Consider the following 26,426-nt stretch of genomic DNA (forward strand, 5'->3'; position numbering starts at 1 on the left):
GGAGTTTCTTCGTGCTGGGAAAGCTGCAGCTGGGAGGGAGGGGGAGTCCTCCTGATCCCCCCTGGCTACAAATGATCCCTGAGTCAGTTTTCCTTCTGGGAAACATCCCAGTTTTCCTTCTAGGAACACTCCATATTACACCAACCTTTTCCATCTCCCCCCATTAATCCCTTCCTAAACCCACTCCTACTTAAGCAGCTGCTGCTCCCACTGACAGATGCCCATCGAAGGCAGCAAGAAACAAGCAATAAATTTCCACCATAAACCTGGGGTCTCCACCCTGCAGGGTGGGAGGATCAAGGCCAACCTGTGCACTAAAAAGAAATAAAATAAGTAGGGAAATAGTTTCCTATCAGCTCACCCCAGCCCAGGATGTTTAGCAATGTTGCAGATCAAAGCACACGGGGTGTTTGCACTTCAGTAAGGGCCTGAGCAAACAGATGGGTGGGTGATACCCAGCTCTCCTTGCTCCACAGGAAGGCTGAAAAGTTCCACATTTCCAATGGGATAATAACTTCCACAGGTGGTTTTTAAGGCCTCGAGTTTGTGGGTTAGTTAAAGACAGGGTTTAGCTTCATGTGGGCACTCCCCTGAATGGGTCCTCCACAGAGAAGGAGGGTTTTAAATGAGAGTATTTGGTTAAAACCACGATGGGATCCCAAATCCACATGATCCCAGCTCTCTGCTCTCCATTTATGTCTCTGGACAATGCTTTCCACACAGATTCATCAAAACTCTACAGCAAAACCCCAGATTTCCCCCCCAAATCCAAGGGCCTGCCAAAGCAGGTGCAGCACAGACAGCAGCTACCACAGTAGGGAAAACCTTCTGCAGTTTTGGAAGTATTTTGTGGAGGAAGGGGGGAAAGGATTGATTAATTTATTATTAGGGATGCCCTGGTTTTAAAAGTCAGGTGGGGAAAGCAGGGGTTGGGGTATTTTGGAGTGGTTTATTGTGCAGATGGCGAGTAGGGAGGCAGGTGAGATGTCACTCCCCATCCTTAACAGGCTTGCATGGGGTTTTATTCCACTTGCAGCAGGAAATAAAGGGTTAGAGGGAAGGAAAACCCTGGGACAGACAGCTCTGCCACCCTGGAGGGCAGCTGAGAGGTGACATCCCTTCCAGTGTCAGCTTTGGTGGCTCTCAGGAATTTCAACAAAGGTTTCTTGACTCCAGACCAGTCTGGAGGTCATTTCTTCACAATTCCCTACCCCAAATTCCCCTCTCCAGGAGTGTGGTTAATCCCTGAGGGTGGGGCCCTGCATACTGCCTGAAACCTGCATTTGTGTCTGTGTTTGCTCTTGGCCCCACGGTTTCAAGGGAAAACAGCAGCTTTTGTTCCTTATCTTCTCCGCTTTTCTGTCTCCCCCGTGTCTCTGTGTCATGCTTGGGCTGTGGTAATTAAATAAACTGTATTCCCAAAGCATTCCAAGTCGGGTTTTCATGGCTTTTTCAGCCTTTGCTGCTGGTGGTATTACTTCACAGACCCCTTGCCTTGAAAACCTGAGGGCAGGACAGGAAAACTGCAGACCCAGGATCTGCAGTCCTGGTGTTTGCTGTTCTCCCTTGCAATTTGGCACAGCTGGATTTGAATGCAGCCATGGATTTGGGGGGGGGGGGCAGTTGCAAGGAGCCAAGAGAAATCTTTGAGGCTTCAGGGGGTGAGTTGGCAAAACTGAGGAAATACTGAGCCCAAAGTGCTGCCTCCACACCTGGAACAAGGATTCAACGTCCTCTGAGGTGCCATCCTGAGTGTAAATCACTTTTGTCCCACTTCTCCAGCCACCAAATCCCATGGATTTTAAAACCATGGCCATGGCCAAGGCCTTGAGTGGCCTCATGCAGGGATGGAGATGGCCTCATGCCCAGTGATGAGCAAGATGATGGAGGAAGAGTTGGTGCTCACTGCAGTGGGAAAACTCATGTTTTTTGGGGAAGAGAAGGATGGGAATCGGCTCCCTGTTCCTGGCAAGCCTGGCTTAGGACAACTGACACCATCAGCACAGACAGAGGAGGGGGTGGGCCTCACAGGGATATAAACCCACCCTGCTGAGCTGGCAGCGCTGCACTGCAGGTCCAGGCAGGGTAAGAAGAGGGGATTTCACTGCCCTGGTGCTCATCAGGCAGCTCAGGGCATGGGGGGAAGGCTGCAGGTCCTGAGCTGCTCCAGCAGCCCCAGGCAGGACAAAGCACTGGGTCCCTGCCAAGCCCCACATCCCAAACTGGGATACAGAGCAGCCAGGATTCACCCGGGGATGCTTCCAGGGCTGTGCACCCACAGTGACAGCAACGTCACCTGAGGCACTGCCCGGGTGCACCCAGCTCCTCTGGGCACTGGAGAAGCTTCTGTCCTGCCCTGGATCATCACCCATCCTTGTTGTTCCCTCTCCAGGGCAGCCCCAGGATGAGGAATCTCCTCCTTGCCGTGCTCCTGGCTTGTGGTAAGTGCCCTGCTGTCCCTGGCCAGGCCAGAATCCACCTACAAACCCTGAGCCTTTGTGCACAGTTCAGGTTTTTGTTTAAATCTGGCAGTTTCTCTCCAGTGCTTCGTGTAGAGCTGCTGCAGTCCTGGAGGGCTGGGGAAGGGGAGCCTTTGGGATGTGCAGATTTCTTTTGGGAGGCCCTGGAGCCTTTGTCACCTTTCCTGCCTGTGCCAGGCCCATGGCTGATCCTGGTGATGGGGGATTGCAGTTTGCAGCACGGCAGAGCCGGACTAGGGGCTAAAATATCTTGTGCCAGACCAAATCCAGAGGCTGTAAAAGCCAGACTGAAAAAGCCATCCTCCCTGAGAGGAGGCTGTGGCTGAGAGGAGGCTTTGGCTGTGGCTGCCCCCATCCTAGAAGTGTCCAAGGCCAGGTTGGACAAGGCTTGGAGCAAGCTGGGACAGTGGAAGGGGTCCCTGTCCATGGCAGGAGGTGGAGCAAAGCCAGATGGGCTTGGAGGTTCCTTCCAGCCCAAACCATTCCATGATCCCGTAATTCTGGAGGAGGGGATAAAGCCTCTCACGATTCCACTCCTGAACGCACCCGTTTGGGCAGTGCCAGAGCAGGGTGATGCCCGTGCCTGGTGCGAGGTGCAGGGATGCCCGCGGGCTCCCTGCCCTGCCGCAGCCCCGCTGTGCCCCCAGGGCTGCTCGGGGCCGGAGGCAGCGTGCTGGAGCTGGAGCGGATGATCCGGGCGGCCACGGGCAGGAGCGCCCTGCTGTCCTACAGCTGGTACGGCTGCTTCTGCGGCATCGGCGGCTCCGGGAGCCCCGTGGATGCCACCGACCGGTGAGTACCGGAGCGGGCCCACGCCCCCAGCTCCCGAGGAGGCGCTCGCTGGCTGCCTCCCAGCGCTGAGGGGTTTGCACCGCTCCCCAGCCAGCTCCCGCCGTTCCCTTGCCACCTCCTCTTGCTCGTCGCCTTCAGTTTGAGGCTGGACCTTCCCCTGGCCTCCAGCTGGGCCGAGGGGGGCTCTGGGGGCCGCGCTTTGACCTGGTGTCCCCGCAGGTGCTGCCAAGCCCACGACTGCTGCTACAGGAGGCTGAGGGAGGGCAGCTGCAGCCCCCTGATCACCCCGTACAGCTTCACCTCCAGCGATGGGAACATCACCTGCAGTGAGTGCTGACCAGGCAGTGGGCAGCAGCAGCACCACCCCCAGCCCCCTCCCAGGCCCAGTCCCCATCCCCATTCCCATCCCCATCCTCATCCCTTCCCCATCCCAGCCCCATCCCCATCCCCAGGCCCATGCCCAGCCCCATCCCCATCCTCATCCCAGCCCCATCCTCATTCCCATTCCCATTCTCATCCCCATCCCAATCCCCATCCCCATCCCCATCCCCATCCCCAGCCCCATCCCATCTCATCCCTATCTCTATCCCTATCCTTATCCCTATCCCCATCCCCATCCCATCCCCATCCCCGGAGCAGAGCACACACAGGGGCTTCCCCGTTTGAATCCATCCCCGTTCCCGCCCGGCTGAATCCATCCCCGTTCCCGCCCGGCTGAATCCAGCCCCGTTCCCGCCCGGCTGAATCCAGCCCCGTTTCCCCCGGCCGCGATGATTAAACGGGCATTGAGGGTGTGGGCAGGGCGAGTCCCGGCACACGCTGCTCTTTCCCCTTGCCCCGGGGGAAAGGCGCCGCAGGGCTCCGTGCTCGCCCCGCAGGTACCGAGCAGAGCTGGTGCCAGAGGGAGACCTGCCTGTGCGACACCGCGGTGGCCTCGTGCTTCGCCAGCTCCCTGCACTCCTACAACAATTCCTACCGCTTCTACTTCAAGCTCAAGTGCCAAGGCAGCAAGCTCCAGTGCTGAGGAGGGCGAATCTGCACACTGAGTTCCAGGTTTTGCTTTTCCCCAGCAAGAAAAGCTTGGGCTGGGGGCTCACTAAAGGCAGAGCCCCCGAGGCTCCCTGTGAGGTGCAGCTCAGGGTGAGAAGGCGACACACACCACGAATGGAGACCCCACCAGTTCCTGGAAAGATGCACCAGCTTCCTCTTTTGTGTCCCTTCCTCCTCTCTTGATTTCATTTCCCAGCAAAGATATCAGATACAATAAAAGGGATGCAAACTGGTTCTCCATGGTGTTTTTCTGTAAGGGCTGCAATGGTGGCTGCCCAGTTTGGGGAGCACTTCCACATCCCTCAGCCACATCATCTGCCTGACACCCCAAAACTCCCATGGTCCCAACAGGGCTGTAATTCACACATCTATCCCAATGTGGAGCTAGAAGTTTGGGGAACAGGGTGCCCAGAGCAGCTGTGGCTGCCCCTGGATCCTCTTTGAAATGTCCAAGGCCGGGTTGGACAGGGCTTGGAGCAACCTGGGACAGTGGAAGTTGTCCCTGCCATGGCAGAGGTGGCACTGGATGGGCTTTAAGGTCCCTTCCAGCCCAAACCAATCTGGGATTCTATGAATTTCTAATCCCTAGCTCAGAGGGCACATCCCAACAGCTTTGTGAGGAACAGAACAGTCCCAGGAATGCAGTAAGAGGCTTCACACCACAGGGATTTCTAAGCTGGATGTCATTTTTCTGTTCCTCTTGTCCAGAGTCAGGACAGCCTGAAGCACAGCTCAGCACAGGGAGAAGCTCACAGGAGTATCCCCAGTATCTTCTGGGATGTCTGGCTTGTGGCACGTGAGGATTTTACTAGGAATGACACAACTGCTCTTTTATATCTATTTCCTGCTATAAACAATTCCATATAAAGCATCTCATAGAAACACATTTTGTTATGCAAACACACTAAAAGCAGGAAAAAAGCATGAGTACATAAATTAATTGTAAATTATTAATGAGGCAGTAATTAGCCAGAGGAGCATTAATGGGCTGTGAGCAATTCAGATAAGCACAAGGCACATGCCAGCCAGGGAGCATCACTCAGTGACACCAGAGACAAAGCGGAGCCGGAATCAGGGCTTGGCTGAAAACTTTGTCAGTGGAGGACAACAAAAAACTATTTTTCCAGCACAAAAGACAAAAAACAGACAAGTCACCTTCCTTCCTTAATGTCCTTCCCAAACCAAATCACTCTGGGATTCCATAATTCTTGGAAATAAGGGTTAAAGAATAATCATCCACAGAGGAAGGAAGACTTCAAAACCTTGACCACTTACATTATTAGACAAGTGCTAATTTAGGAGGGCAGTTGATGACTGAATGGCTCCTGCAGGAGGGTGTAATGAGGGGGTGGAAAAACCACAAGGAGAGAAATAAAGGGAAGTTGGACTTTCTCACCTCAGAAGATTAATTTTGCTTCTGTTTTCTCATGGTGAGTGAGGGTATAATCATCCAGTGTCTGCCCAGCCTCGTGACTCTGGGAACTGCACATTTAGAGATGCTTTCAGTGCTGCCCAAAGAAGTGATAACTCTCCTTGAGCCACCTTACACCTCCTTGAAAGCCCCAAACTTGTTGTGTCCATGCCCAGCTTGAGCCAGATCTGTTCTTTTCCCCCCTGATGTGGCTCCTTGGTGCTGGGAAGGGCAGAGGAGGAGGCATCTCTGACCGAGGCAGAGTGTGTTTGCTTCCTCCTCAGGCTGGAAGTGACGCTGCTTTTCCACCTCATCCCACCCAGCACCCACCCCGTGCGTGGGGTACGGGGCTGGGCCCTCAGGGGATTTCAGGCATTCCTCAGAAGGGGAAGGATGGCACCTTCTCCATTGCAGGGAAGGCCAGTCAGCAAGACTTGGGTCAAAGGAGACCCAGGCAGATGGGAGCAAGGTATATAAAGGAAGCACAGCTGGCTGCAGGGCACTGCAGGCCAGCAGGGCTTTCCCAAGGTAAGTGGGGATGGAGGATTGCTTTCCCTCTTTTCCTCCTTCCACCAGAAGCTGGGCAAGTGCCATGCTGGGAAGCAGGATTGCAGGAGATGCTGCCTGAGATGCCAGCCCAGAAGAGCAGTAGGTGCAGCCCTTGAGGGCTGAATATCCCCCCAATTTTTTTCCTTTTCTCCTGATTCTGCTTTTTCTCACCTCTCCCCCATCTGATTCCCATTGCTTCCCATCCCTGATGCTTTGTGCTGAAACAAGGGGGCATCTTTACCCCCTCGTTGCTCCTACTCTCCAGAGAGAGGGAGAACCTCTGCTCCTGGATGATGAGGAAAGAAAGAAGGTGGTTGGAATAACAGAGAATGGTTTGGTTTCCTCTCCCAGAGCCATTAGAAGGATGAACTCTCTCCTCGGCCTCTCCGTGCTGTTTGTGTGGGGTAAGTGTCCTCTCTCAGCCCCAAGGCTCTCTGTGCAGTTACATCCATTGAAATTAGGACCAGGCTGGTGATTTCTCCACCTCTCCCCATCACCAGCTCTCCCAGACATGCCACAACTCTCCCGTGCCAAGGTGGGAACACATTTCCTCTCTGTTGTGTTATAATTTCTAAGACATCCCCACCCTGGTGCCAGTTTGGGGGCTGGAGGGATGGAGCTGCTCTTGAGGGGGCAGGGAATCAGTGGTCTCCCTGATTTCCCCCCTCCAGGCTTGTCCCCAGCCCACGGGAACCTCTTGCAGCTGCACCAGATGATCTCAGAGGCAACAGGGAAAAATGCTTTTCTGTATTACGGCTTCTACGGCTGCTACTGCGGGCTGGGGGGCAGGGGGCAGCCCAAGGATGCTACAGACAGGTGAGAATCCACTTAAAAACCCCCTGCATAGACACGTTCTTGAATATTTTTAAATTTGTGGCATGAGGGGGAGAAAATGCCATCCCCTAAAGCTTCAATCTCCTGTGCAGATGCTGCCAGCTGCATGATGCTTGCTACGAGAACCTCCAGAGGTACCACTGCGATGCCAAGACACGCCCCTACTCCTACAGCTGGCACTACGGCAGCCTCTCCTGCGGTGAGTAGGGCCCTGGAAAAGGGGGTGCCAGCCCCCCCAAAGCCGGGGCTGACCCTGGGCTCCCCTCGTCCCGCAGGTCAGGACTCCCGGTGCTCCTTCTTGTCCTGTGAGTGCGACCGCAGCCTGGCGCTGTGCCTGAGGAGAAACGCCAGGAGCTACAAGAAACGCTACCGGCTCTACCCCAACTGGCTGTGCCGGTGATGGGAGCTGGGATGCGGCGTCGGGATCGCCCTTCATCCCTCTGCCTGTGCTGGCCACACCAGAGCCGCTGTAAATTAAATCAGCGCGGAAATAAACAATGCTCGTGTTCAACGTCCCCGGTCCTCTGAGAGCTGCTGCTGGGCAGGGAGAGAAATCCCCGTAAATAATCAACATCTTCCCAAAACTTTCCAAGAACTCGGGCTCGGCCCCTGCGTCAGCCGCGGCAGAGGGGGGCTGGCCGGGGGAAGGGGCGTAGCGCTCCTGGCTTTGGGACAGACGAATCCTCTTGGAGCTTCCAGTTGGAGCTCGCGGGCTGCGCACGGAGGGCAGGCTCTCCCCGGGAGGACAGACGGACAGCGAGCACCATCCCTGGTGAGCGACACCCCCCTCACTCCGCTGCTGTGGACAGAAAAATCCGGGGGGGATGTTGGGAGGAGGCAGCGAGCGGCCCGTGCCGGTAGGAAAAGCGAAATCGCTTCCAAATGGAAGCGGTGCGAGGCTGCCCTGCGCCGAGAGAGCTGCACTGGGGGCCAAAAGCGGTGGGACGGGAGGTGAGAGGTGCTGGAGGGGTGGGACAGGAGCTGGGGGATGCTCAGGTGACACCACTCGCTCTCGGCCAAGAGGCAGCAACGCTGATGCGAGGGGGCACAGCTGCTTTCCTCCCTCCAGATGTTGGCGTTGATCCGATTTCAGAGGAAGCTTCTCACGGCTGCTCCTATCAAACTGGCCATGCTGCCTGGCTGAGCCTGTCCCCTGTTTCTCCTCCCAGGCCCAGGTGAGAGGAAGATGAAGGTCCTGCTGGTGCTGATGACGCTGTTTGCCTGCTGTAAGTGCATCCCTGACCCACAGACGAGAGCCAGGCTCATCCCCAAACTCCTGTGCACTCCTCAGGGGGACTCCCAGCAAAGCCTCCTTCGCTCCCCAGTTCCCCAGGCCTCATAACTCATAAGAGACACATAACTTACCAAAAAAAAAAAATCACATTTTACGGTCACTCTAGGTGTGTTCACAGCGCACGGGAAGCACCCACGCCCATTCACACCGGGACTCGAGGGAAGCACCGTAGGAAACCTGACTGCCCATGGATGCTACAGGGGATGGGGCACCTCGAGGGCTTCGGTGGATCGGTACAGGCAACGCTGCCCCAGAGGGCTAACGCTGGGTAACCCCGGGGCTCTGCACCACCCCAGCAGCCCCCGCTGAAGCTTTGCAAAATGCAGACCGGGTGCTTGGCAGCAGCAGGAAGGAGTCAGGTTTTCGGGAAGCAGGGAAAGTGATGCAGGGTTCACCCCTAACTCCATCCCGGAGTGGGCAGGGCGGTGCCAGTGACAGCTGCCCGGTCCGTGGGATGGCACCAGAGCAGGGGGACGTTCCTGAAGCCGGGATGCGGGGCAGGGCCTGCACGGGGAGGCAGAGCCTTGGCGTGGGAACGGGCAGGACACAGAAGCTTCTGGGCGATCCAGAGCAGGAGGAAGCAGAGCTGGCGGCTCTCCCGCCCGGCTGGCAGAGCCTGTGGCAGCTGGGGCGGCAGCAGCCGGTGCCACATTCCCGACGAGCCCAGGCTCTGCTCCTCCCGCAGGTGCTGCCTGCTCCGAGCCTGCTGCTATGCCAGGCTGGCAGCGCGGCGGTGCCCGGCGGGACCGGCCCAGGCCCTGTCTGCGCCCCGGGCGGGGATCCCGTCCTGCAGTGAGTGCTCGCCCAAAGGGGCTCGGGACGCCCCTTCCCGCACCATCCCCTGTCCGCGGCCCCCTTCCCGGGCTGCTCGGAGCTCTCAGGCTCGCTGTCGGTGCCGCAGGTTCGGGGACGCGCTGCCAGCGAGGCGCCTGCAGGTGCGAGAGGGCGATGCTGCTGTGCCGGGCTCGGCTGGGCCGGGCTCAGCTCCGCCGCCGCGCCGGGTGCCGGGGACGAGCCGGGCGCTGCTGAAGCAAGAACTCCCTTTGCGGAACCATCTCCGGGCTGATCGGCGAAGGGACGGCGCCGGCAGCGCCTCCCAGCCCTGGCGAGTCTCCCCCTCGGGGCCTTTTGGCTTCCAGGCGAGGACAGGAACCCTCCGGTGGAGCCGCATGCGAGGAGGGGGAGCGGCGCTCCCTGAGGTCCAGCACAGCAAAACAAGGGAGGAGGGGACCCCTGCCCCTGTCCCGGGAGGGGCGGGATGGGAAGCGTCCCCTTGGCAGCCTGTCCGCTCCCTCCGCTTCTGCTTCTCAGCAAATTCCCTCCTGTTGCTCCAAAATAAAACCAGAGAGCCCAAAGCACCGGTTCACAGCGTGCAGTGATTCAGCTGAGCCCAGTGACCACCCCTCACCTCTCAGACAGGTTTCCTGTTGAAACCCAGCAAAAACGACACTTGAGAGGTGACACAACTCACCCCTGAACTGCCCCAACTCAGCTCTAAACCTTCAGGCTCTGAAAAGGTCCAGTTTTCCTGAAAGAGGGAGAATGAGGCTGGTGGAAGGGCTGGGGGCAGGCACAATGGCGTGGGAGGGCCAGGCTTGGACCTGGATGATCCTTGTGGGTCCCTTCCAGCTCAAGACATTCTGTGATCCCCTAAATCTCTGCTGTGACACCATGGCCGGGAGCTTGCGTCACACCCAGTGCTGAGCAAAACAGAGATCTCACCAGAAAAGAATGTTTTGGCCCAATTCTGCAATAACCCTGAGCACATTCCTTAGGAAAAGGCAGCTCAGGCAGCGGCTGCTTCCCCCCACTTCAGCATCCCCAGGTTTTGTACCTTGGGGTGCTGACCCCGGCAGGTCTCCAGGCTCCAAACCACCTTAGGGGGGCTCAGCAAGGAAATAAAGCCACAGAAACGGCAACAAAACACTTTCTTCAGGGGCTGATACCCAGCTGGAATTCCCATCTTGGATTGCCCCATAGCTGCAATCAATGGCACCAGGAAATAGCCCTGAAATCAGCAGTGCCACCCGGGAATCAGAGAATCTCCGTGTGCAGTCCCGGGGGAGAGGAGGAAGGAGCCCTGTGCCCACAGCTGATAATTGCAGGGCATAAATCAAGGATCAAATCCTCACCGAGAGCACAGACAGCCCAGACAGATTGCAGGCTGGGACAAACTGAATCACACTCTCCCTTTGTAAATTCTGGGTGAATTTTAACCATCCGTGAATTTTCCTGCTTGGACATCCGGCTGTACAAATCCATTCATACAAATCTTCCAAATGCTGATGGTTTGGCTCAGATGCTGCACCCCCACAGAGCATTGCAATAAACTGGGCTGCAAGAGTTGTGGTTTTCATACTATGAAACAAAATCCACAGCTTCCCAGGAGGCATTTGGCTTGGGGGGGGAATTATTTCCCATTTGGGGAAGGGATCCTGCAAACCTGCCACAGGTAGAGGGGCTGGGGTGGAGAGACTCTCAGTGGAGCTCAGCCACTTTGATGGACAAGAATATCCCTTATTGCCCTGTGATAAAACTGGTTGTGGACTTGGAAAACCCTGAATTATGGCAAATCCTGGTTTAGCCAATTAACTCAACACCACCCCAGGAGACTACTTAAATTAGCCCAGAGAGCTGATGAGGCAAAGGGCCCATGCCAGAGGGGGGAAGAGATTTTGCTGAGCTGAGTTCCCTTCTCTCAGCATCTCTCTGATTCCCACACAAGTTGCATCCTTGTTCCCTGCCTCAGTTTCCCTGCCAGCCCTGTGGGGATTTCCTCCCCTGCCTCAGTGCTAGCCCATGCTGGGGTTCCCCAAAAAGCACCACAAAGCAGCTGCAATCTCTGCCAGAAGATATCTGCTAACTGATTGCTCAGTACCACCAATTTAATCAGAGATTCTCCCCAAGCAAACGACACAAGCAGCCTCTTTTCCCACGCTTTCCATCATACATCACTTGCATTTTTTCTTCTCTGCCATTTGCCTTATCTTGCTTCTAAATAAAGGTGAACCACACACCTCATGCCATGAGGTATTTGAGAGCAAAACACCGTGCCCAGCACACATGGGGAAAGGGATGGAGCATCCCCACATGCAGGAGGGAACTGGGCACTGAAAAAGCCCCACTAGCAAGAAAACCACCAACCATGGCCTCTGCTCAGCTCCATCTCCAGCAACAGCCATTCTGGAGACCATGGGACCTTCCTCCACTCCCAATGCTGCATCTCAGCCACTCTGGTAAGTTGGAAGGGGAGGAATCTTTGCACTGGCTGCATTTTCTCCCTGCCCAGCTAAGTCAGGATGGAAACAGTAAGACACAGAATGGTGTTTTCTAGCCAAGGCATAAAAAAAATCTGTCATCCAGGAAGAAAGTGGATCATGGAATCACAGACTCCTCAGACAACCTCATTCCACCCCCTGCCATGGGCAAGGACACCTCATACTAAATGGTTCCTGTTCTCCCTCAAGTTCTCTCATTTTACTCAGGGAAGCACTGGGAACGCTGAGACGCCCAGAGCCACGCACAGACTCAGCCCCAGGCTGCTCCACACATCCAAAACCTCCTGCCAAGACCCCACACATCCAAACCCTCCTGCCAAGAGCTCCACCATATAAGGCATCCCACAGCCTCCAGCAGTGCCAGGACACCTGCACAGCAGCGGGACCAGTATGGTGAGGATTGTCAATATTTGCCCACTTTGGGCTCCCCAGAGGAGGGGCCCTGCTGAGGGTGCACAGCCATAAAAGGTGTGACCAGCAGCACCTTGGGCTCACCAAACCCCAGAGCTGCCAGTGCCAGGATGAAGCTCCTCTCGCTGCTCCTCTTCTGTGAGTATCCCCCACCAGCTCCCACCCCGGGAAAGCTCCCAGGCCCTGTCCACAGCCAGGTGGGGATGGTGAGATCCCATTTTTGCTGTGGAAAGGTGGGATGGGAGGTTGCTTTTCCTGGTGCTTTTAACCCTCCCTTATGCAGTCCTAGGACTGGCCCTTGCCAGCTGCAACCTGGCCCAGTTTGCAGTGATGATTAAGCAGAAGACGGGGAAATCGGCGCTGGCTTACAACGGGTACGGCTGCTACTGCGGCTGGGGCGGCTCCAAACAGCCCCTGGATGCCACTGACAGGTACTGGCACAAGGCAGAGCCCCAGCCCTCCTCACCTCCCTGGGTACAGCACTGCAATCTGGGTCCTGCTCCTGAGGGGGGAATTAGCAATGAGAAAATTGTTGCTTGTCCTTAAAGCCTCGGTAGAAGCGGTGCAGTGGCAGCAAAGATGCAGTGGTTGATGTTTTACCTTATTGTCCCACCTGTCCCTGACCTCGGCTCTCCTGCCCCCAGGTGCTGCCACGCCCACGACTGCTGCTACAAGAAATTGGTCGCGTCCGGCTGCAGCCCCAAAACGACCACCTACAATTACAGCTTCCGAAGAAACCAAATCACCTGCGGTGAGAGCGGGGCGGGGGCAGAGCTCTGAGCAGGGAGGCACAGCCACCCACACTCGGGGAGCTTGGCTTCCAACATCCCCTTTAGATCATCCTGGCCTGGAAATCACACACAGTGAAGTGGGTGGAAATACAGGAAAAGTGCCAGGAATAAGGCAAATAAGCATCTGCTGGATTATGGTGAAGTTTAGAGCTTGGGGACTTCCCTGAGGAGGGGCCTTGTCCTTCCCAAGAGGCCAAACACCAAGGGTTTGAGAGGAGCCTCTCATGCTGGATGGGGACCTGGCACAGCTGCCCTGAGTGCTCATTGTTGCACAGACCACAGCAAAGCACATCCCAGAGACCCAGGGAAACACCCGCAGACACATCAGAGACAAAGTGAAGTGAATGCTCCACACCCCAGACACGAGACCACCTGAGACACCCCAAACTCAACAGAGGGGCTGTGAGGACGGTCAAAAAACACCCCCTGACCCTCACACCCTTCAGCTGCCTCCATTGCCCCCAATTTTCTTCCAGGAAAGGGGAACTCGTGCCAGAAGCGGACGTGTGCGTGCGACAAGAGGGCGGTGGAGTGCTTCAAGAGGGCAGCCGGCTCCTACCACAAATCCTACAGCAACTACCCCAACTCCAAGTGCAGGGGCAAGACACCCTCCTGCTAGGCACTCCTGCCATGGCCCAGCTCCAAACCTGGCAGGAACCATCAGAACTGGGGGGTTCTGCCTTCCCTGGGGCACTGAAGAATTGTCCAGCACCTTTCCCCAGAGCCTTAGCACAGGGAAAACCTGCTTCCCATGGTTGAATAACTCATAAAAATCAGGTAAACCCTGCAAATAAAGATATGTTTCAAAACTGTGGCCAGTGTTGTGTTTTGGGAATCAGTGGTGGAAGGGGTAGGTAACAGCATGGAGCTTGAGGGCTGATTTTTTGAAGAAAATGTTCCTTCCTGCATATACTTTCTCTTTAAAAATGACCAGAAGTAACATTCTAGCGGCCAACCAGTAAATCTTAAAAGCTCCAGAGGAAAAAAAGCCCACAGAAACAGCAAGTGGCTGCTGCACCCCAAACCCAAAGCAGGCTCCAAGGCCAGCTTCTCTCCAGGAGCTCAGCCTCAATCCACAATCCAGCCCCATCCCGTTTCTAATGACTTTTATAGCAATTAACACACACTGCAGGCACAGGGGAGCCCAGTGGGGGGGGTCTCAGAGGCTTAGGTGGCTCTTTCTTGCACACAGATGTCTCCTCAGGCTGCAGCTCCATGCAGCCACCTTGTCCCACACCACAGCAGCACATGATCCCAAATTAGCCCTAATTACCTCTAACAAGCCAGGGCTGGCTGTACCCTGGGCCTCAATGGAGGCACCTCCAGCTGTAATGGAGGTGTGAGATGTGATTGGCCTAAAATAAAGGAGTTTTAAGGGTAATTTATTTGATTTCCACATCAGTGCTGAGGGCTCCTGCCTTGGTTAAGTGTTTCACTACAAGCAACAGCACCCCTGCTTCAAGCTCCTGCAGTAAATGTGGTATCTTTATAACTCCAAACCACCCATTTCTTCTCATTTTCTACAGGCAATAAGGATTCTAGAAGCTGAGACAGAGCCAATGCTGCCTTCTAAGGCTGCTGCTTGCACCCAGGAAGCTCCAAGGAACCACCATAGCTCAACACCAGCACAAACCATCTTCTTTTATCCCACTCTGGATTATGGAGCATTCTTCATGCCCAATTTCTCTCCCTTTCTGCAGCTCCCAAAGCTCTGCAGGCATGGAGGCCATGGGTGCAAATGTGGCAAAGCTGTGAGATAAACCAGAAGGCAGCTCCTACGTAGGAACAAGGGAAAGGAGACACAGAACAGCACGGGCAGAAAACCCTTCCCATACACAGCCAGGCTAATGGAGGTCAGCCAGGACCTGCCCAAATGCTTACAACTTCCAGTTCAACTGAATTCCTGACCTGCAGGGGCAGGATTTGGGAAAATAAGTCCAGGGAAGATGATGGAGGGAGACAGGAGGCAGGGACAGTGGTTTTCTACATCCTCCTGCTGCGGATTTGCCCTTGAGAGGCTCACAGTGACCCTGCTGCAGCAACAGCCAAAACACCCTCATATTTGTCAGCCAGCTGCTAAGAACAAACAGTCATCCTCCTCAGAGCCCAGGGGAACATCCAGGGCTTATTGTCCACCCCTGGCCCGTGGATTACGGAGCACTCAGCTCCACCAAGGAGTAAACACACATCATGGATGAATCACAGTTGTTCTGCTCTGCTCTCTTGCCTGCCTTCCTCCTCCCAGGAAAACCCACCATCAGTTTTTAAAGCAAATTCACTGCAGAAACTGAGTTCTGTGAAGAATGCTGCACAAAGATTCCCTAGGAAAAAAAAAATACATTGGGAATGTGGAAATTTCAACGGGAAAAATGTGAAATGGACAAAATCAGTTTTAACATCTTTGGCTATGGAATGGCTGTGCAGGCACAAAGCTACTCTGGCAAGATAAAGGGAATTTGACTGGTTTGTCAAGATTTATGAGCCCAGCACATTAAGAGTTTATTTTAATCATATTACACTTGGAAATGAAAGCATTTTCAGCCCCAGATTTTGTTCCATGTATCAGAGGCCACGAGCTGTGGGCCAGTCTCTCCCTTTGCTGTTGGTGCTGCTGTTGCAGACCCTCCTTTCACCCTGCACACCATGGGGTGAGGTTTGGGTTCCCTCCTTGGCCTCCAGCCAACAACAAATGTCTTATCAGCTCTGGCTCCACAGGACAAAACCCCAATTCATTGAGATCAAAACTCTAACTCACAGTGCACAACTGCAATTTCTTATCTCTTCAAACCTGCAGAACACAGCTGCCTTTCAGACCAAAACACAGGACAGGGCAGGACACGGGTGACAGAGTCACCTGCACTGCCTTGCCAAACCTGCTGCCACAATTCATCACCCCCTGAAAGAACTTGCACTTTCTCCCCACTAAGCTGTGACTCACCTCCCTTCCCACTACTGTAAAAATGACTGTCTTGGAGAAAAAGGAATTCCTACACCACCAGTTCTTACAGGAGAGGTCCTTCCTTTTTATTCTTCAAGTATCAGCCCAGTTCTTGGCAGTTCAGTAAAAAACCCATTAATAGTTCCATGCTGATTTTTTAAACTTTTAAGCACAGACAAGTTTTTCAAATGCAACACTCCCCACTTTTAAAAAATCCCTTTCACCTCTGCCCTGGCTGATGAGGTGTCTCAGTGTGTAAGTGCACATGTGCTTTCTTCAAGCTTAGTGCTTGTTACAAGCCCAAAAACCTGAGTGGAGCTGAAACCCTGTGAGCTATAAATCAAAGGCTGATCAATCCCACAGTCCTTTCACCTCTATCCAAATTCTCAGTCCTACAGTGGAAAACATCACAAGAATCAAGCTGTCATCCTACTTGGTGACCTCACTAAAATGGAATTTAAGAAGAAAAAAAACCTACCCTGGAAAAAAGCTTGATTTCTGAAGTGAAATAGGCAGGTTTCCCAGGGATCACTGCTGCTTGGGAGGTTCTTCCCAGGACTCTTGGTCCTTTGGCTGTACTAATTTCATTTGGAGACTGACACCTATCCAGCTCCTGACTTGGACTAAAGCCCTGGAGTGGCCCAAAAGCTCTAGAAAGGGCAAAGGGGACAAGATTCCAGGTGTCCAAGTAACACCACTCATCAGAAACTTGAAGCCTGTTCCTGTCACATTTTACCAGGTCAGAAGAATCAGCTCTGCATTCTTGAGTCCACTGGGATTATTGTTTTGGGGTTTTTTTCCCTCCTACAGGTCTCATCATAAAGTAGCTGATCCCAAACCCCAGCAAGCATGGATGCAGCAATCCCCATCTCCCCTCCATGTATTCATCACTTCTGAACCTGCTCAGTGCAATGCCAGCAGTTCTAGTGAGATTAAAACTTGTCACTGTATTCCTGCATGGCAAACAAAAGAGGAATGTCATGTTTGAGACATGAGTGCTGGCTGACACACTTTGCTTTGGAAAGGATTCTGGGACTCTGTTTTCTTACTTTATTTGAATTTAAATAGAAAAAGATCCACTAGAGATATTCCTGAGTTGAGATTTGTTAAGAGATTGTCTGACACCCTGACAGCAAGGTAAAATAAAGGTCCTCCAGGCATAACCAAATAAAAGAAAAAAAAAACCAAAACAAAACAAAACCAGGCACATCAAGAGCTGTCAAAATAAATCTGACACTGTTGCGTGAAGAAAAGGTCCAGACCTTCCTGTGACTCCAAGATTACAGACCCAAGTCTCTACTTCCTCTTAAAAGTTTAAACAACTTTTCTCACCACAGGTTGATGCAGAATCAATGAGCAATTGTCCTCCCCACAAGCAAAGGAAGAGGAAGTTCTCTTGTGTTTGGAAATCCCAGCAGAGATGGATTTCAAGATAAACAGGGGTGCCTGGAAATTCTCCTGGGGGAATTTTGTCTTCATCAGTTTTATTTGCTTTTCTCATCAGAGCACTGAGTCATATGTTTAGGGCAGCCATGGCCTTGACCAGGGTGACATGGCTGGCTGGTTCTGTCTCTGTCCTGGTGTCTGCACTGTCCCTCTTGGTGGCCAGGACCTTCTGCCGGTGCCTCTCCTCCTGCCGCTTCTTCTTCTCCAGCCGCTGCTGCTCCTTCCTTTGCTTCTTGGCCACCTGGAAGGGAAGGATGAAAACACAAAGTTCAAACCACACGTGCTCTGCTCAGCCAGGGAAAAGTAATAAAGGAGACAAGCAGATAGCAAGGCAGCTGCCAGAGGACATTCCTAACTATTTATCAGGACTTTATTCCAAGTTGTTTAGGGAAGAGTGCTGCGTGTCACCAGGAAATGTTTGTGGCGGAGCACTCACAGCTGCAGCAGTGACAAAATGCAGTGAGCAGAAGCTCTTTTTAACTGAAAGGAGAAGAGAGCTGCTGGGGAAGCAATGCTAAGGCATCCCCCAGTCATTGAGGGGTGCTCACATTGCTGCCAAACCCCTCACACACCTTTGGGTTTCTGCTGGCTTGGTTCTCTTCCCTGGATCCAGCTTGTCCCTTGTTGGTCTCCGCTTCACCTTGATGGAAGCTCTGATTTCCAAAGATTCTTGAACCAGTTCCATTCTCTTCCCACAGTGTCCTGCTGCAGGATTTCTGCTCCCTCCCCAGGGGCTCCTGCTGCTCCTCAGCACCTGCCAACAGCAGAGGTTTCCTCAGACATGCTCTACCCAGGAGCTGTTGCACTGTCAGCCAATTCTTTTCCCCAGAAATCCTGGGGCTTTTTGGAAGCTGGATTGAAGCTGCCCTCACTAACAACCTTCCTGAGCACAGGAGGCTGAAGTGGCAGCACACAAACCCCACCTCTCCTGCTCCTGTCCCCAACACCAACATCACAGTCACCAAAGCCCCAGGTGACAAACTGTGCACTCACCTATTCCTTCCCCTTCCTTCATCTGCAAGATGGCAAATATTGCAGACTCCACGTTGTAGTCCTCCACCTCAAGAACGTGGCTTACTAAATCCATGTCCTGTCCACAAGAGGGGAAGGAGAACACTGAGGAAGTTCAAATCTCTGACCCCCATACACTTAACACCTGCACTACTGAAAGGGGGCTTCTGCTTTTATGATCATTCAGTTGGTCTGTGCTTCATTTCTGAAAGGGTGAGGGGGGAAAACCTTAAATTCCTGAAGCTATCAGAAAAAACCTTAAATTCCTGAAGCTATCAGAAAAAGCTTACACTGAAAACAGCTATGCTTCCCTCTTGGCCCTTTCTGTTCTATGCACCTGCACAGTGCCAACAGCCAAGAGTCACAGATTATCCAATTATCAGGGATCTTCAATACCCCCAAAGGATTTCAGAACTTACAGAATTTGTTTCCAAGTGAATTTTTATGAGAGCCTCAAGACAAACCTTCCAAAATTATCAAGTATCCACAAAAAAGTTGGTATTTCACCTGCATTTAAGGGCTGATTCTAGGATGAGATGCACCCTGATTGATGGCCATGGTTTGTACAAGATGTACAAGTTTGTACAAGATGAGTGGTTTTTACAACTTTTCCCAGGACTACTTCCATGTATCAAGGTTTGAACATTAAGCCCAGAATGGCTCCTTGATACTTACTGAACACCCAGTTGCACTGCACACTTTTTGTACAGCATCTTCCATCTCCACCTCAGTCTCATCTTCGGAGTTGCCCTTCTGTGGCTTCACTTCCTCTGGCTTATTGGAATCGTTCTTGCAAAGCATCTGAAGAAGAGCAAAGCCCAGCAGATCACACACCCAGCAGATCACACAAGCATGCAATCCAACAAAGTCTGACATCCTAGCAACAGTAATCATCATGGCACACTTTTCTTGGGAACATCCCATGTCAAACCCTCTTGGAAACTGTGTAACTTCCACCATGGCTGAGAGCTTCCCTTATCTCCTGCACTGCTGAACAAACTCCAGTGCACTACAACATCATGAATCACAATAAATGAGCTTTTAAATTGAATATTTTTAATACAATACCACACCTCAGCTGTGTGCAGAGAACCTCAAGCACAGCACAATTACTCCTCAACATCAAAAAAGGAGATATGAGGAAGACAACTACATCCAGCTCTGTTGCATTTCCAGCTCTTTCCTCCCTTCCCTCTGTTTTTCCATTTGAGGTGCACGATTGCATCATTTAGATGAAGTTGCTTCCAAACAGCCCACATCACAGCATCAGCTTTGATTCCATTTCCAGCCCAGAGACTGAATCCTCCTTCACAGCCCCTCTGAGAGAGCCAGCAGCATGAGCTACAACCTCAGGGCTTTGCTCTCCCAGCACAACACGGCGACCCCGCTCCTCCCTCCCTCCCAAATGAGAGTGGAAATCAAGTGGCAGCATTGCCCAGCCCCGTGTGCCACCCCCAGCTGGCTCATTCCAGCAGAGCCCACCTCCATCCGAAGGTGGGCCGGCGCCTCCGAGTCGTCGCTGAGCCTGCGGACGCTGTCGTAGTGCTCCCCGTGCCTGTAGGCGATGTGCAGCTCCCTGGCGCCGCTCCTGTCCGTGCCCCGGATCTCGACAAAAGAAACAAACTGCAAATGAGCATTTGGAATCAGCTTCAGCACCTCATTTCTCAGAGTATTCGTTTTTTGCAGCGATGGCAAACACCGGGAAGGAGGCAAGTGCGTGGCTGCTGAGCATTTGAAGCAGGAAGAGAAGGAGGTATGAAAGCCAGATGTAAAATATCGGGCACTTATCAGAACAAACAAAATGTGGAATGAAAATATTTTTCTGGAAAGCTCAGAACTATTTCCTGAACTTTCCTCAGGAGCTATCTGTTTTCTGATCATCTTCCCAGAACCAGCTTCAGCAAGATCTCCCAGGGAATGTACCATGTCATTTTACTCTCAAATATGAGGGAAGAGAGGCCATTCAAGTGACAGCAACAGTGGAAACAGTCACTCAGAGTAAATTTTGATGTTGGGACAAGATGCTGTTTTAACAGCATTCCAAGCAGCTGTGTTTTGTTTTTAAAAGAAAGCAAATCCATGAAAATGTATTAACTCCATTCAGGAGCACTGTTTAACAACCAAATGTTGCTTTGCTTTGTCAGCACCAAGTTACAGCAATTTCCACAGAAAATTCCTGCTCTGAGTATTATCTGTACTGATGTGAGAATAGTTCCTACCCTGATTATCAGTGTCTCAAACTATTAGATAAGAGTTATACACCATTCCAGCTCCTGCCAGGAATGCAGAAAATCCCACTGCACTTGCAGACCAGCTTGGCTTGACCTGCCAGCCCAAGTTCACCCAAAGCTCTCCAGACGTCAGCAAGCAAAGGACCAGAACTCCTTGCTCAGGGCTCCAGAGTTTCCCAACCCTTTTACGTCTGTGAACTGCCTTATCTCAGCTCCCAGACCACCCACCAAGGCACCTTTCAGCCCTGCCTGCAGTCTGTGCTGCACTAATGACATCAGGTTTTTTCCAACAAATAATTCTCCATTCATCTATTTTATATTTTACCCTTGCTTGCCTTCAGGTTCCAACCCAACACTTGGTTACACTTAACTCCTGCTTTCTATTCTATTAAATTATTCCACTGCAGAAACTTGGTAAGATTTATTTTAAACATTTCTCCTCTGCCAGAGCTTGAACAGGCATCTAACAACTCCCAAAGCTCTTGAAAGATTTGAAAATGAGCCAATTTAGCTCTCATTAGGGAAGCCTCTTTCCACTCTAGAGTGGGCCCAGAAGAGGCCACCATATTGATTTAGAGGGATGGAGCAGCTCTCCTATGAGGAAAGGCTGGGAGAATTGGGATTGTCCAGCTTGGAGAAGAGAAGGCTCCAGGGTGACCTAAGTGTGACCTTCCAGTGCCTGAAGAAGCTGACAGGAAAGATGGAGAGAGACTGTGGGCAAGGGCCTGGAGTGTCAGGACAAGGGGGAATGGCTCCCACTGCCAGAGGGCAGGATTAGATGGGATATTGGGAAGGAATTCCTCCCTGTGAGGGTCGGCAGGCCCTGGCACAGGTGCCCAGAGCAGCTGTGGCTGCCCCTGGCTCCCTGGCAGGGATCCCTAACCCTAAACCCTAACCCTAACCCTGGCAGTGCCCAAGTCCAGGCTGGAAAGGGCCTGGAGCAGCCTGGGACAGTGGAAGATGCTCCTGCCCATGGCAGGGGGTGGCACTGAATGAGCTTTAAGGTCCCTCCCAACCCAAACCAACCCAGGATCCTCTCATTCTATGAACACACTAAAACTGGTACGTAAATTAGAGCTGCAGATTAAAAACAGAGGGGAAAAAACCAAGCCTGTTATCCAAAAAGCCAATAAATAAATAAATAACCTACAAATCTCAGCTAACTTGAGTCTACAGTTGAACTCCATGATTTTAAAGGTCTTTTCCAACTTTAACAATTCTATAACTTACAGTCACTATCAAAAAAGTTAAGGGGTGTTCAAAGACCAAACAATTCTATACAGAGATGTCCACCTGCAAAGAGCTTTTCATGAGAGTTCTCCTAACTCACACCATTCTCAAGGGCCTGACACAACCCTTCACTAACAGCACTGCTCAGGCAGGACAGAACCTCATCACAAACTCTGTACTGACACCCTGACATGGGCACTGAGAGGAGATGAAAGAATCAAGGACAACAAAACTGCAGTAAGTGATAACACTGAGGAACAACACATGAAAACCACCCCTGTGACCTCCCCTGCAGGTACTTCACCCACCTGTCCCTCTGCCCATGGCTACCCATAAATGAGAGTTTAAAACTTGTTTCATTTCAGGAATCCACGTGAGGCTGTTTTAAATGCAGTTAAGATGTTACTGACAGCTTTCATCTGGTTTTTTATCTTTACTGCCCTGTTTAATCTATACACTTCATTGGTTCTGTCTGTAAATAGAGGCCAGAAACAATCCTGGCTTGAATACAGATTCTCACTTGCAGACCAGGCTGACTGAGCATGGACCCATTCCACCTGCCATGGAAAAACAACAACAAAGAGAAAACAAGGGACCTGATGGATTACTAGTTTCAGTGTCCCTGTCAGAGGAAACACACCACACAGTTCTTTCCATGAGTTGATTAAACACCACTTTAAGGTTTTAAAAATTATTTTAAAACCTCATTTCTCTATCTGTCAGAAACCTTGGCATTCCACATCCCATGCAGAATTGATGGAGCTTCACTCCAACACAGTGCATGCCCTGCTATACCTTCATTTCCACCTTCCTGAGTCTTATTGCACAGGTTTCCTTAAGCCTAGCTCAAACTCCAGGGTTTGCTGCCCTTCAGAAGGACTCACCAGGATGGAGATGGGCAGGGAAGAACCACCTGAAGTTCAACAAGGGCAATGCAGGTCCTGCCCCTGGGGAGGAACAGCCCCAAGTACCAGCACAGGCAGGGGTGACCTGCTGGAGCATCTCTGCAGGGAGGACCTGGGGTGGTCAATGAGCTGTCCTGGAGCCAGCAGAGTGTCCTGGGGGCCCTGGGGTGCACTGGGAGGAGCACTGGCAGCAGGTCAGGGAGTGACCCTGTCCCTCTGTCCCACTCAGCTGAGTGCTGTGTCCAGCCCTGGGCTCCTGGGGCAGGGCCAGTGGAGGCTGCAGAGATGAGGAAGGGCCTGGAGCATCTCTCTGCCCAGGAAAGGCTGAGGAAGCTGGGGCTGGGAGACAGGACCAGAGATCCAGTGTGGTCCCCTCCAACCTGACCCATTCTGGGATTCCTATCAGAAAACTCAGCTCAAATGGAGTCTGACCTTGAGGAGACAGAGCATGGCACTGAAGGTCATAGCTTAAAACCCAAGTAAAACACATTGTTCTGCCCCCACATACCCATCTCTCAGGCACTCACTGTTTTCTTTCTTTCTTTCCCTCTCCTCCTAGCCAAAATCTCAAGTGTTTCCTCTCTTCAAAAACCAAGCACAGCTCTGCACCATGCCCAGATCATTGCAGCTAATGCTCTTTTTTAATAAATCAGGAATTTTACACAGTATTTATATCCCTCAGGTAAAAATTAGGCAAAAATGTAGAAGCTTTGTGTCTCACCTGCCACAGTGGAGTGTTGAGCTGATGAATAACCACATTCATTTGATTGTTCCTTGCAAAGGCCACAATAGCATCATTGCCAGCAAAAGTACCAGGCTTGGCCAAATTGGCAACTAAAGGAGAAAACATTCACAAGAGTTGGAACCTAATTTCTGATACTTCCAAAAGCAGTGGAGGGATAATGAGGGGTGAGATTTCAACATGAGCCCAAGAAATTCTGGAAGGGAAATCCCACCTGTGAAACAAGAATTTGGCTGCAGCATGAGGTAGTGCATCTAAAGGACCACAGAAATCTCTAAAAAAGGCACTCCACCCTTAGACAAAGCAAGGCCACTGGCTCTGTTAGCTCAGAAGGAGGAGTGCCATGTACTGCATGACCAAACTACCTTTGTGCATCATCTGCATGGTACCTGACACATCAAGGGCTGTATTTGTCTCTGGTTTGGATCCTCCCTTCACTTCCCAGGAGGAAATACTGAGTGCCAAGGAGAAAGAAACCCAAAGAAATCAGCCACTCACCAAAACAGCCAAATACCCACCAGTATTCAAGGAGAACGAGACAATTTTTCTTAAGTTCCTTTTGAAAACACCTAATTTTTACTCTTTGCCTTTTTGGTCTCTCTTTCCTTCTCCATGTTTCTCCCAAATTTAAATAATGTCCAGGACAAATTCAATGAAGATTAAACAGCTCACCCTCCCACAACACCACAAGAGCCATAAACATGAAGTCCCTGTTTCTGAAAACTAGAGAGGAGCCCTAAGGTAGTTCTGGGATGAGGAACTGCTTAGTAAGGAACTGCATAACACACGGATGCCTCCCAGGCCGTCCCACGGAGCCCATACCATGCTTGTCAAAGGGCACATCATCCTCCACGAAGGGCTCGAAGTCGGCACGCTGCCGCACCATGAACTGCACGGTCTCCTGGCGGTGGCGCAGGTGGTTCCGGGAGTGCCCCTCCAGCTGATCCCCCAGCGCCCGGAACAAGCAGTTCCTGCAGAGAGGGAATGAGGAGTGGCCGTGTCTGGGGCAGCAGAAGGAATACAGGTCACAGGGAAAGGGGCTGTGCTCATTCTGCCCGGTTTAGCGAGGCTGTGAATGCGGAGGAGCGCTCGCTCCCTGTGCTTTGAATTTCCTGCTCATTCCCTGTGCCTTGAATGGCTGGGTCTGAGTGATCGTGTCATGGTAAAACTGTCCCACACTGACACCGGACAAGGGACATAAAGCAACGAAGGACAAACAAATGCCCCACTGAGCAACTTCTCAGCAGGAACGCTTGCTACCTTTTCACCTTCTAGAAAAAAACGCGGTGAAAGTATTCCCTAAGAACATTTATGGCCCTTCCTGTGCTCAGTTCCGCTGGACACTGGAGCCCCCGGCCCCCTGGGCACCAGGGCTGGGACTGGCCGAGCCGTCCGGCCCGACAGAACCGCAGAGAACAGCAGAGATCCCTGAGGGCACGGCGGGGAAATCCTCATCCCTGCGGAGCGCAGGGCCCACTTCAACCGGGAGAGGAAAGCCCTCGGTTCCCGTGGACACGGGCTCCCACCCCGGGATCAATGAAAGCCCTCGGTCCCGGGGACACGGGCTCCCACCCCGGGATCAATGAAAGCCCTCGGCCCCTGGGACACGGGCTCCCACCCCGGGATCAATGAAAGCCCTCGGCCCCTGGGACACGGGCTCACACCCGTGTGATCAATGAAAGCCCTCGGTCCCGGGGACACGGGCTCCCACCCCGGGATCAATGAAAGCCCTCGGTCCCGGGGACACGGGCTCCCACCCCGGGATCAATGAAAGCCCTCGGCCCCTGGGACACGGGCTCCCACCCCGGGATCAATGAAAGCCCTCGGTCCCGGAGACACGGGCTCACACCCGTGTGATCAATGAAAGCTCTTGGCCCCGGGAACACGGGCTCACATTGCCCGGGGAGGAGGAAGCCCTCAGCCTTCAGGGCTGGATGTCGGGAGAATCCCCGGGATTGCTGGCGACACCCGTCGCGGCGCTCACCCATCTCCCGGCACCTCCCGCAGCTTGAGGCCGAGGGCCCGGAGCTGCCCGGCGAGGCCGCCGCTGCCGCCCGCAGCGGAGCCCGGGGCCGGTCCGGCGGGGGAATGCCGGGGCCGGCGGCCCTTCCTGGCGGCGGGGGCGGGCCGGGCCTTGCCCGCCTGTTTGCGTGACATCCCCGCCGGGGCCGCCGCGCCACGTGACCGCAACCGGGCGCGGCTCACGTGACCGCGGCGCCGGGACGGGGTCACGTGAGCGCCCGCCCGGCCGGGGAGCCTCGAGGAGGAGGAGGAGCAGGAGGAGGAGGAAGGAGGGGGGGAGGGGGAAGGAGCGGGGGAGGGGGAGCAGGAGCAGGAGCAGGGAGGGCACAGAGGGGTCCCGGGGGGAAACTGAGGCTGCGCGTGGAAAAGCGGGAGCGGCGAAGGGAAGGGCGGCGCAGCGGCGTGTCCGCGAGGAAAGGCTGGGGAGGCTGCGGAAAGCAGAGCCACAGTCACCGATGTTGTACCAAAAGCTGCTGGCTTCCCGCTAATTGGCCTCTGCTGCTAATTGCACTCCCCCCGCCCAAGAGCATTTCCCTGCTGCCCGGCAAAGTTCCCGGCTCTGACCTCACGGGTGGGCGCTTTCTGCTGCCGCTCTGCACCGGGACACGCCACCGCACACCGTGTCTGCTCGGCCCAGATCAGCGCTGTTCAACCCCAAATGACCGCTGCTCAGCCCCAATCCCGCTGCTCAACCCCAAATCACCGCTGCGAAATGAACCCCCAGCAAACAGGGAGCTGAGCAGATGGAGTACCCGCGAGGTGGCACCAGGAGAACAGGGCTGACACCGGCGGCAGGGCAGTTGCGGAGCCGAGACAGCGATGATTAATTAAATGTGATAAGTGTAATAAACTGAGGCTCCGCGTCTTGCTTCGTCTAGCACTGAGGGAGACGCCTCACAGGATGCTGGAAAAGGGGCACAGCAAGATGGGTGATTTATCTGGAGCAGGGCTCTTGGGGAGGATTCCCTGCCAGCCTCCTGCTCTTTGGCTTTTCCACGTGTCCCACAGGAA

General features: G+C 53.3%; 4 protein-coding genes and 1 long non-coding RNA gene across 5 annotated transcripts; 4 read left to right on the forward strand and 1 right to left on the reverse strand.

Annotated features, from left to right (window-relative positions):
* The first annotated feature begins 2,404 nt into the window (after positions 1-2,404).
* LOC136565549 (phospholipase A2, membrane associated-like) lies at positions 2,405-4,296 on the forward strand. Its single transcript, XM_066564189.1, has 4 exons — positions 2,405-2,441; positions 3,128-3,272; positions 3,492-3,598; positions 4,151-4,296. Exons 1-4 carry the CDS (start codon positions 2,405-2,407, stop codon positions 4,294-4,296), a joined length of 435 nt encoding a protein of 144 aa, XP_066420286.1.
* Positions 4,297-6,646: 2,350 nt separating this feature from the next.
* On the forward strand, positions 6,647-7,516 carry LOC136565509 (basic phospholipase A2 homolog). Its single transcript, XM_066564130.1, has 4 exons — positions 6,647-6,686; positions 6,954-7,098; positions 7,209-7,315; positions 7,392-7,516. The coding sequence occupies exons 1-4, from the start codon at positions 6,647-6,649 to the stop codon at positions 7,514-7,516; spliced, it is 417 nt and encodes a 138-aa protein (XP_066420227.1).
* A 307-nt stretch (positions 7,517-7,823) lies between these two features.
* Positions 7,824-8,624, forward strand: LOC136565510 (uncharacterized). The gene is made up of 3 exons (XR_010784873.1): positions 7,824-7,888; positions 8,286-8,342; positions 8,517-8,624. It is a non-coding gene; the product is annotated as an uncharacterized lncRNA (long non-coding RNA).
* A 3,585-nt stretch (positions 8,625-12,209) lies between these two features.
* Positions 12,210-13,509, forward strand: LOC136565508 (basic phospholipase A2 caudoxin-like). The gene is made up of 4 exons (XM_066564129.1): positions 12,210-12,237; positions 12,383-12,530; positions 12,744-12,850; positions 13,367-13,509. The coding sequence occupies exons 1-4, from the start codon at positions 12,210-12,212 to the stop codon at positions 13,507-13,509; spliced, it is 426 nt and encodes a 141-aa protein (XP_066420226.1).
* Positions 13,510-16,839: 3,330 nt separating this feature from the next.
* On the reverse strand, positions 16,840-25,550 carry OTUD3 (OTU deubiquitinase 3). The gene is made up of 8 exons (XM_066564056.1): positions 25,378-25,550; positions 24,216-24,364; positions 23,373-23,485; positions 19,768-19,890; positions 18,961-19,086; positions 18,268-18,364; positions 17,847-18,028; positions 16,840-17,515 (listed from the first exon to the last, which is right to left on the reverse strand). The coding sequence occupies exons 1-8, from the start codon at positions 25,548-25,550 to the stop codon at positions 17,342-17,344; spliced, it is 1,137 nt and encodes a 378-aa protein (XP_066420153.1). The 3' UTR covers positions 16,840-17,341.
* Positions 25,551-26,426: the final 876 nt, after the last annotated feature.

Source organism: Molothrus aeneus, chromosome 21 (assembly GCF_037042795.1).
Source record: "Molothrus aeneus isolate 106 chromosome 21, BPBGC_Maene_1.0, whole genome shotgun sequence".
Classification (NCBI taxonomy): Eukaryota; Metazoa; Chordata; class Aves; order Passeriformes; family Icteridae; genus Molothrus; species Molothrus aeneus.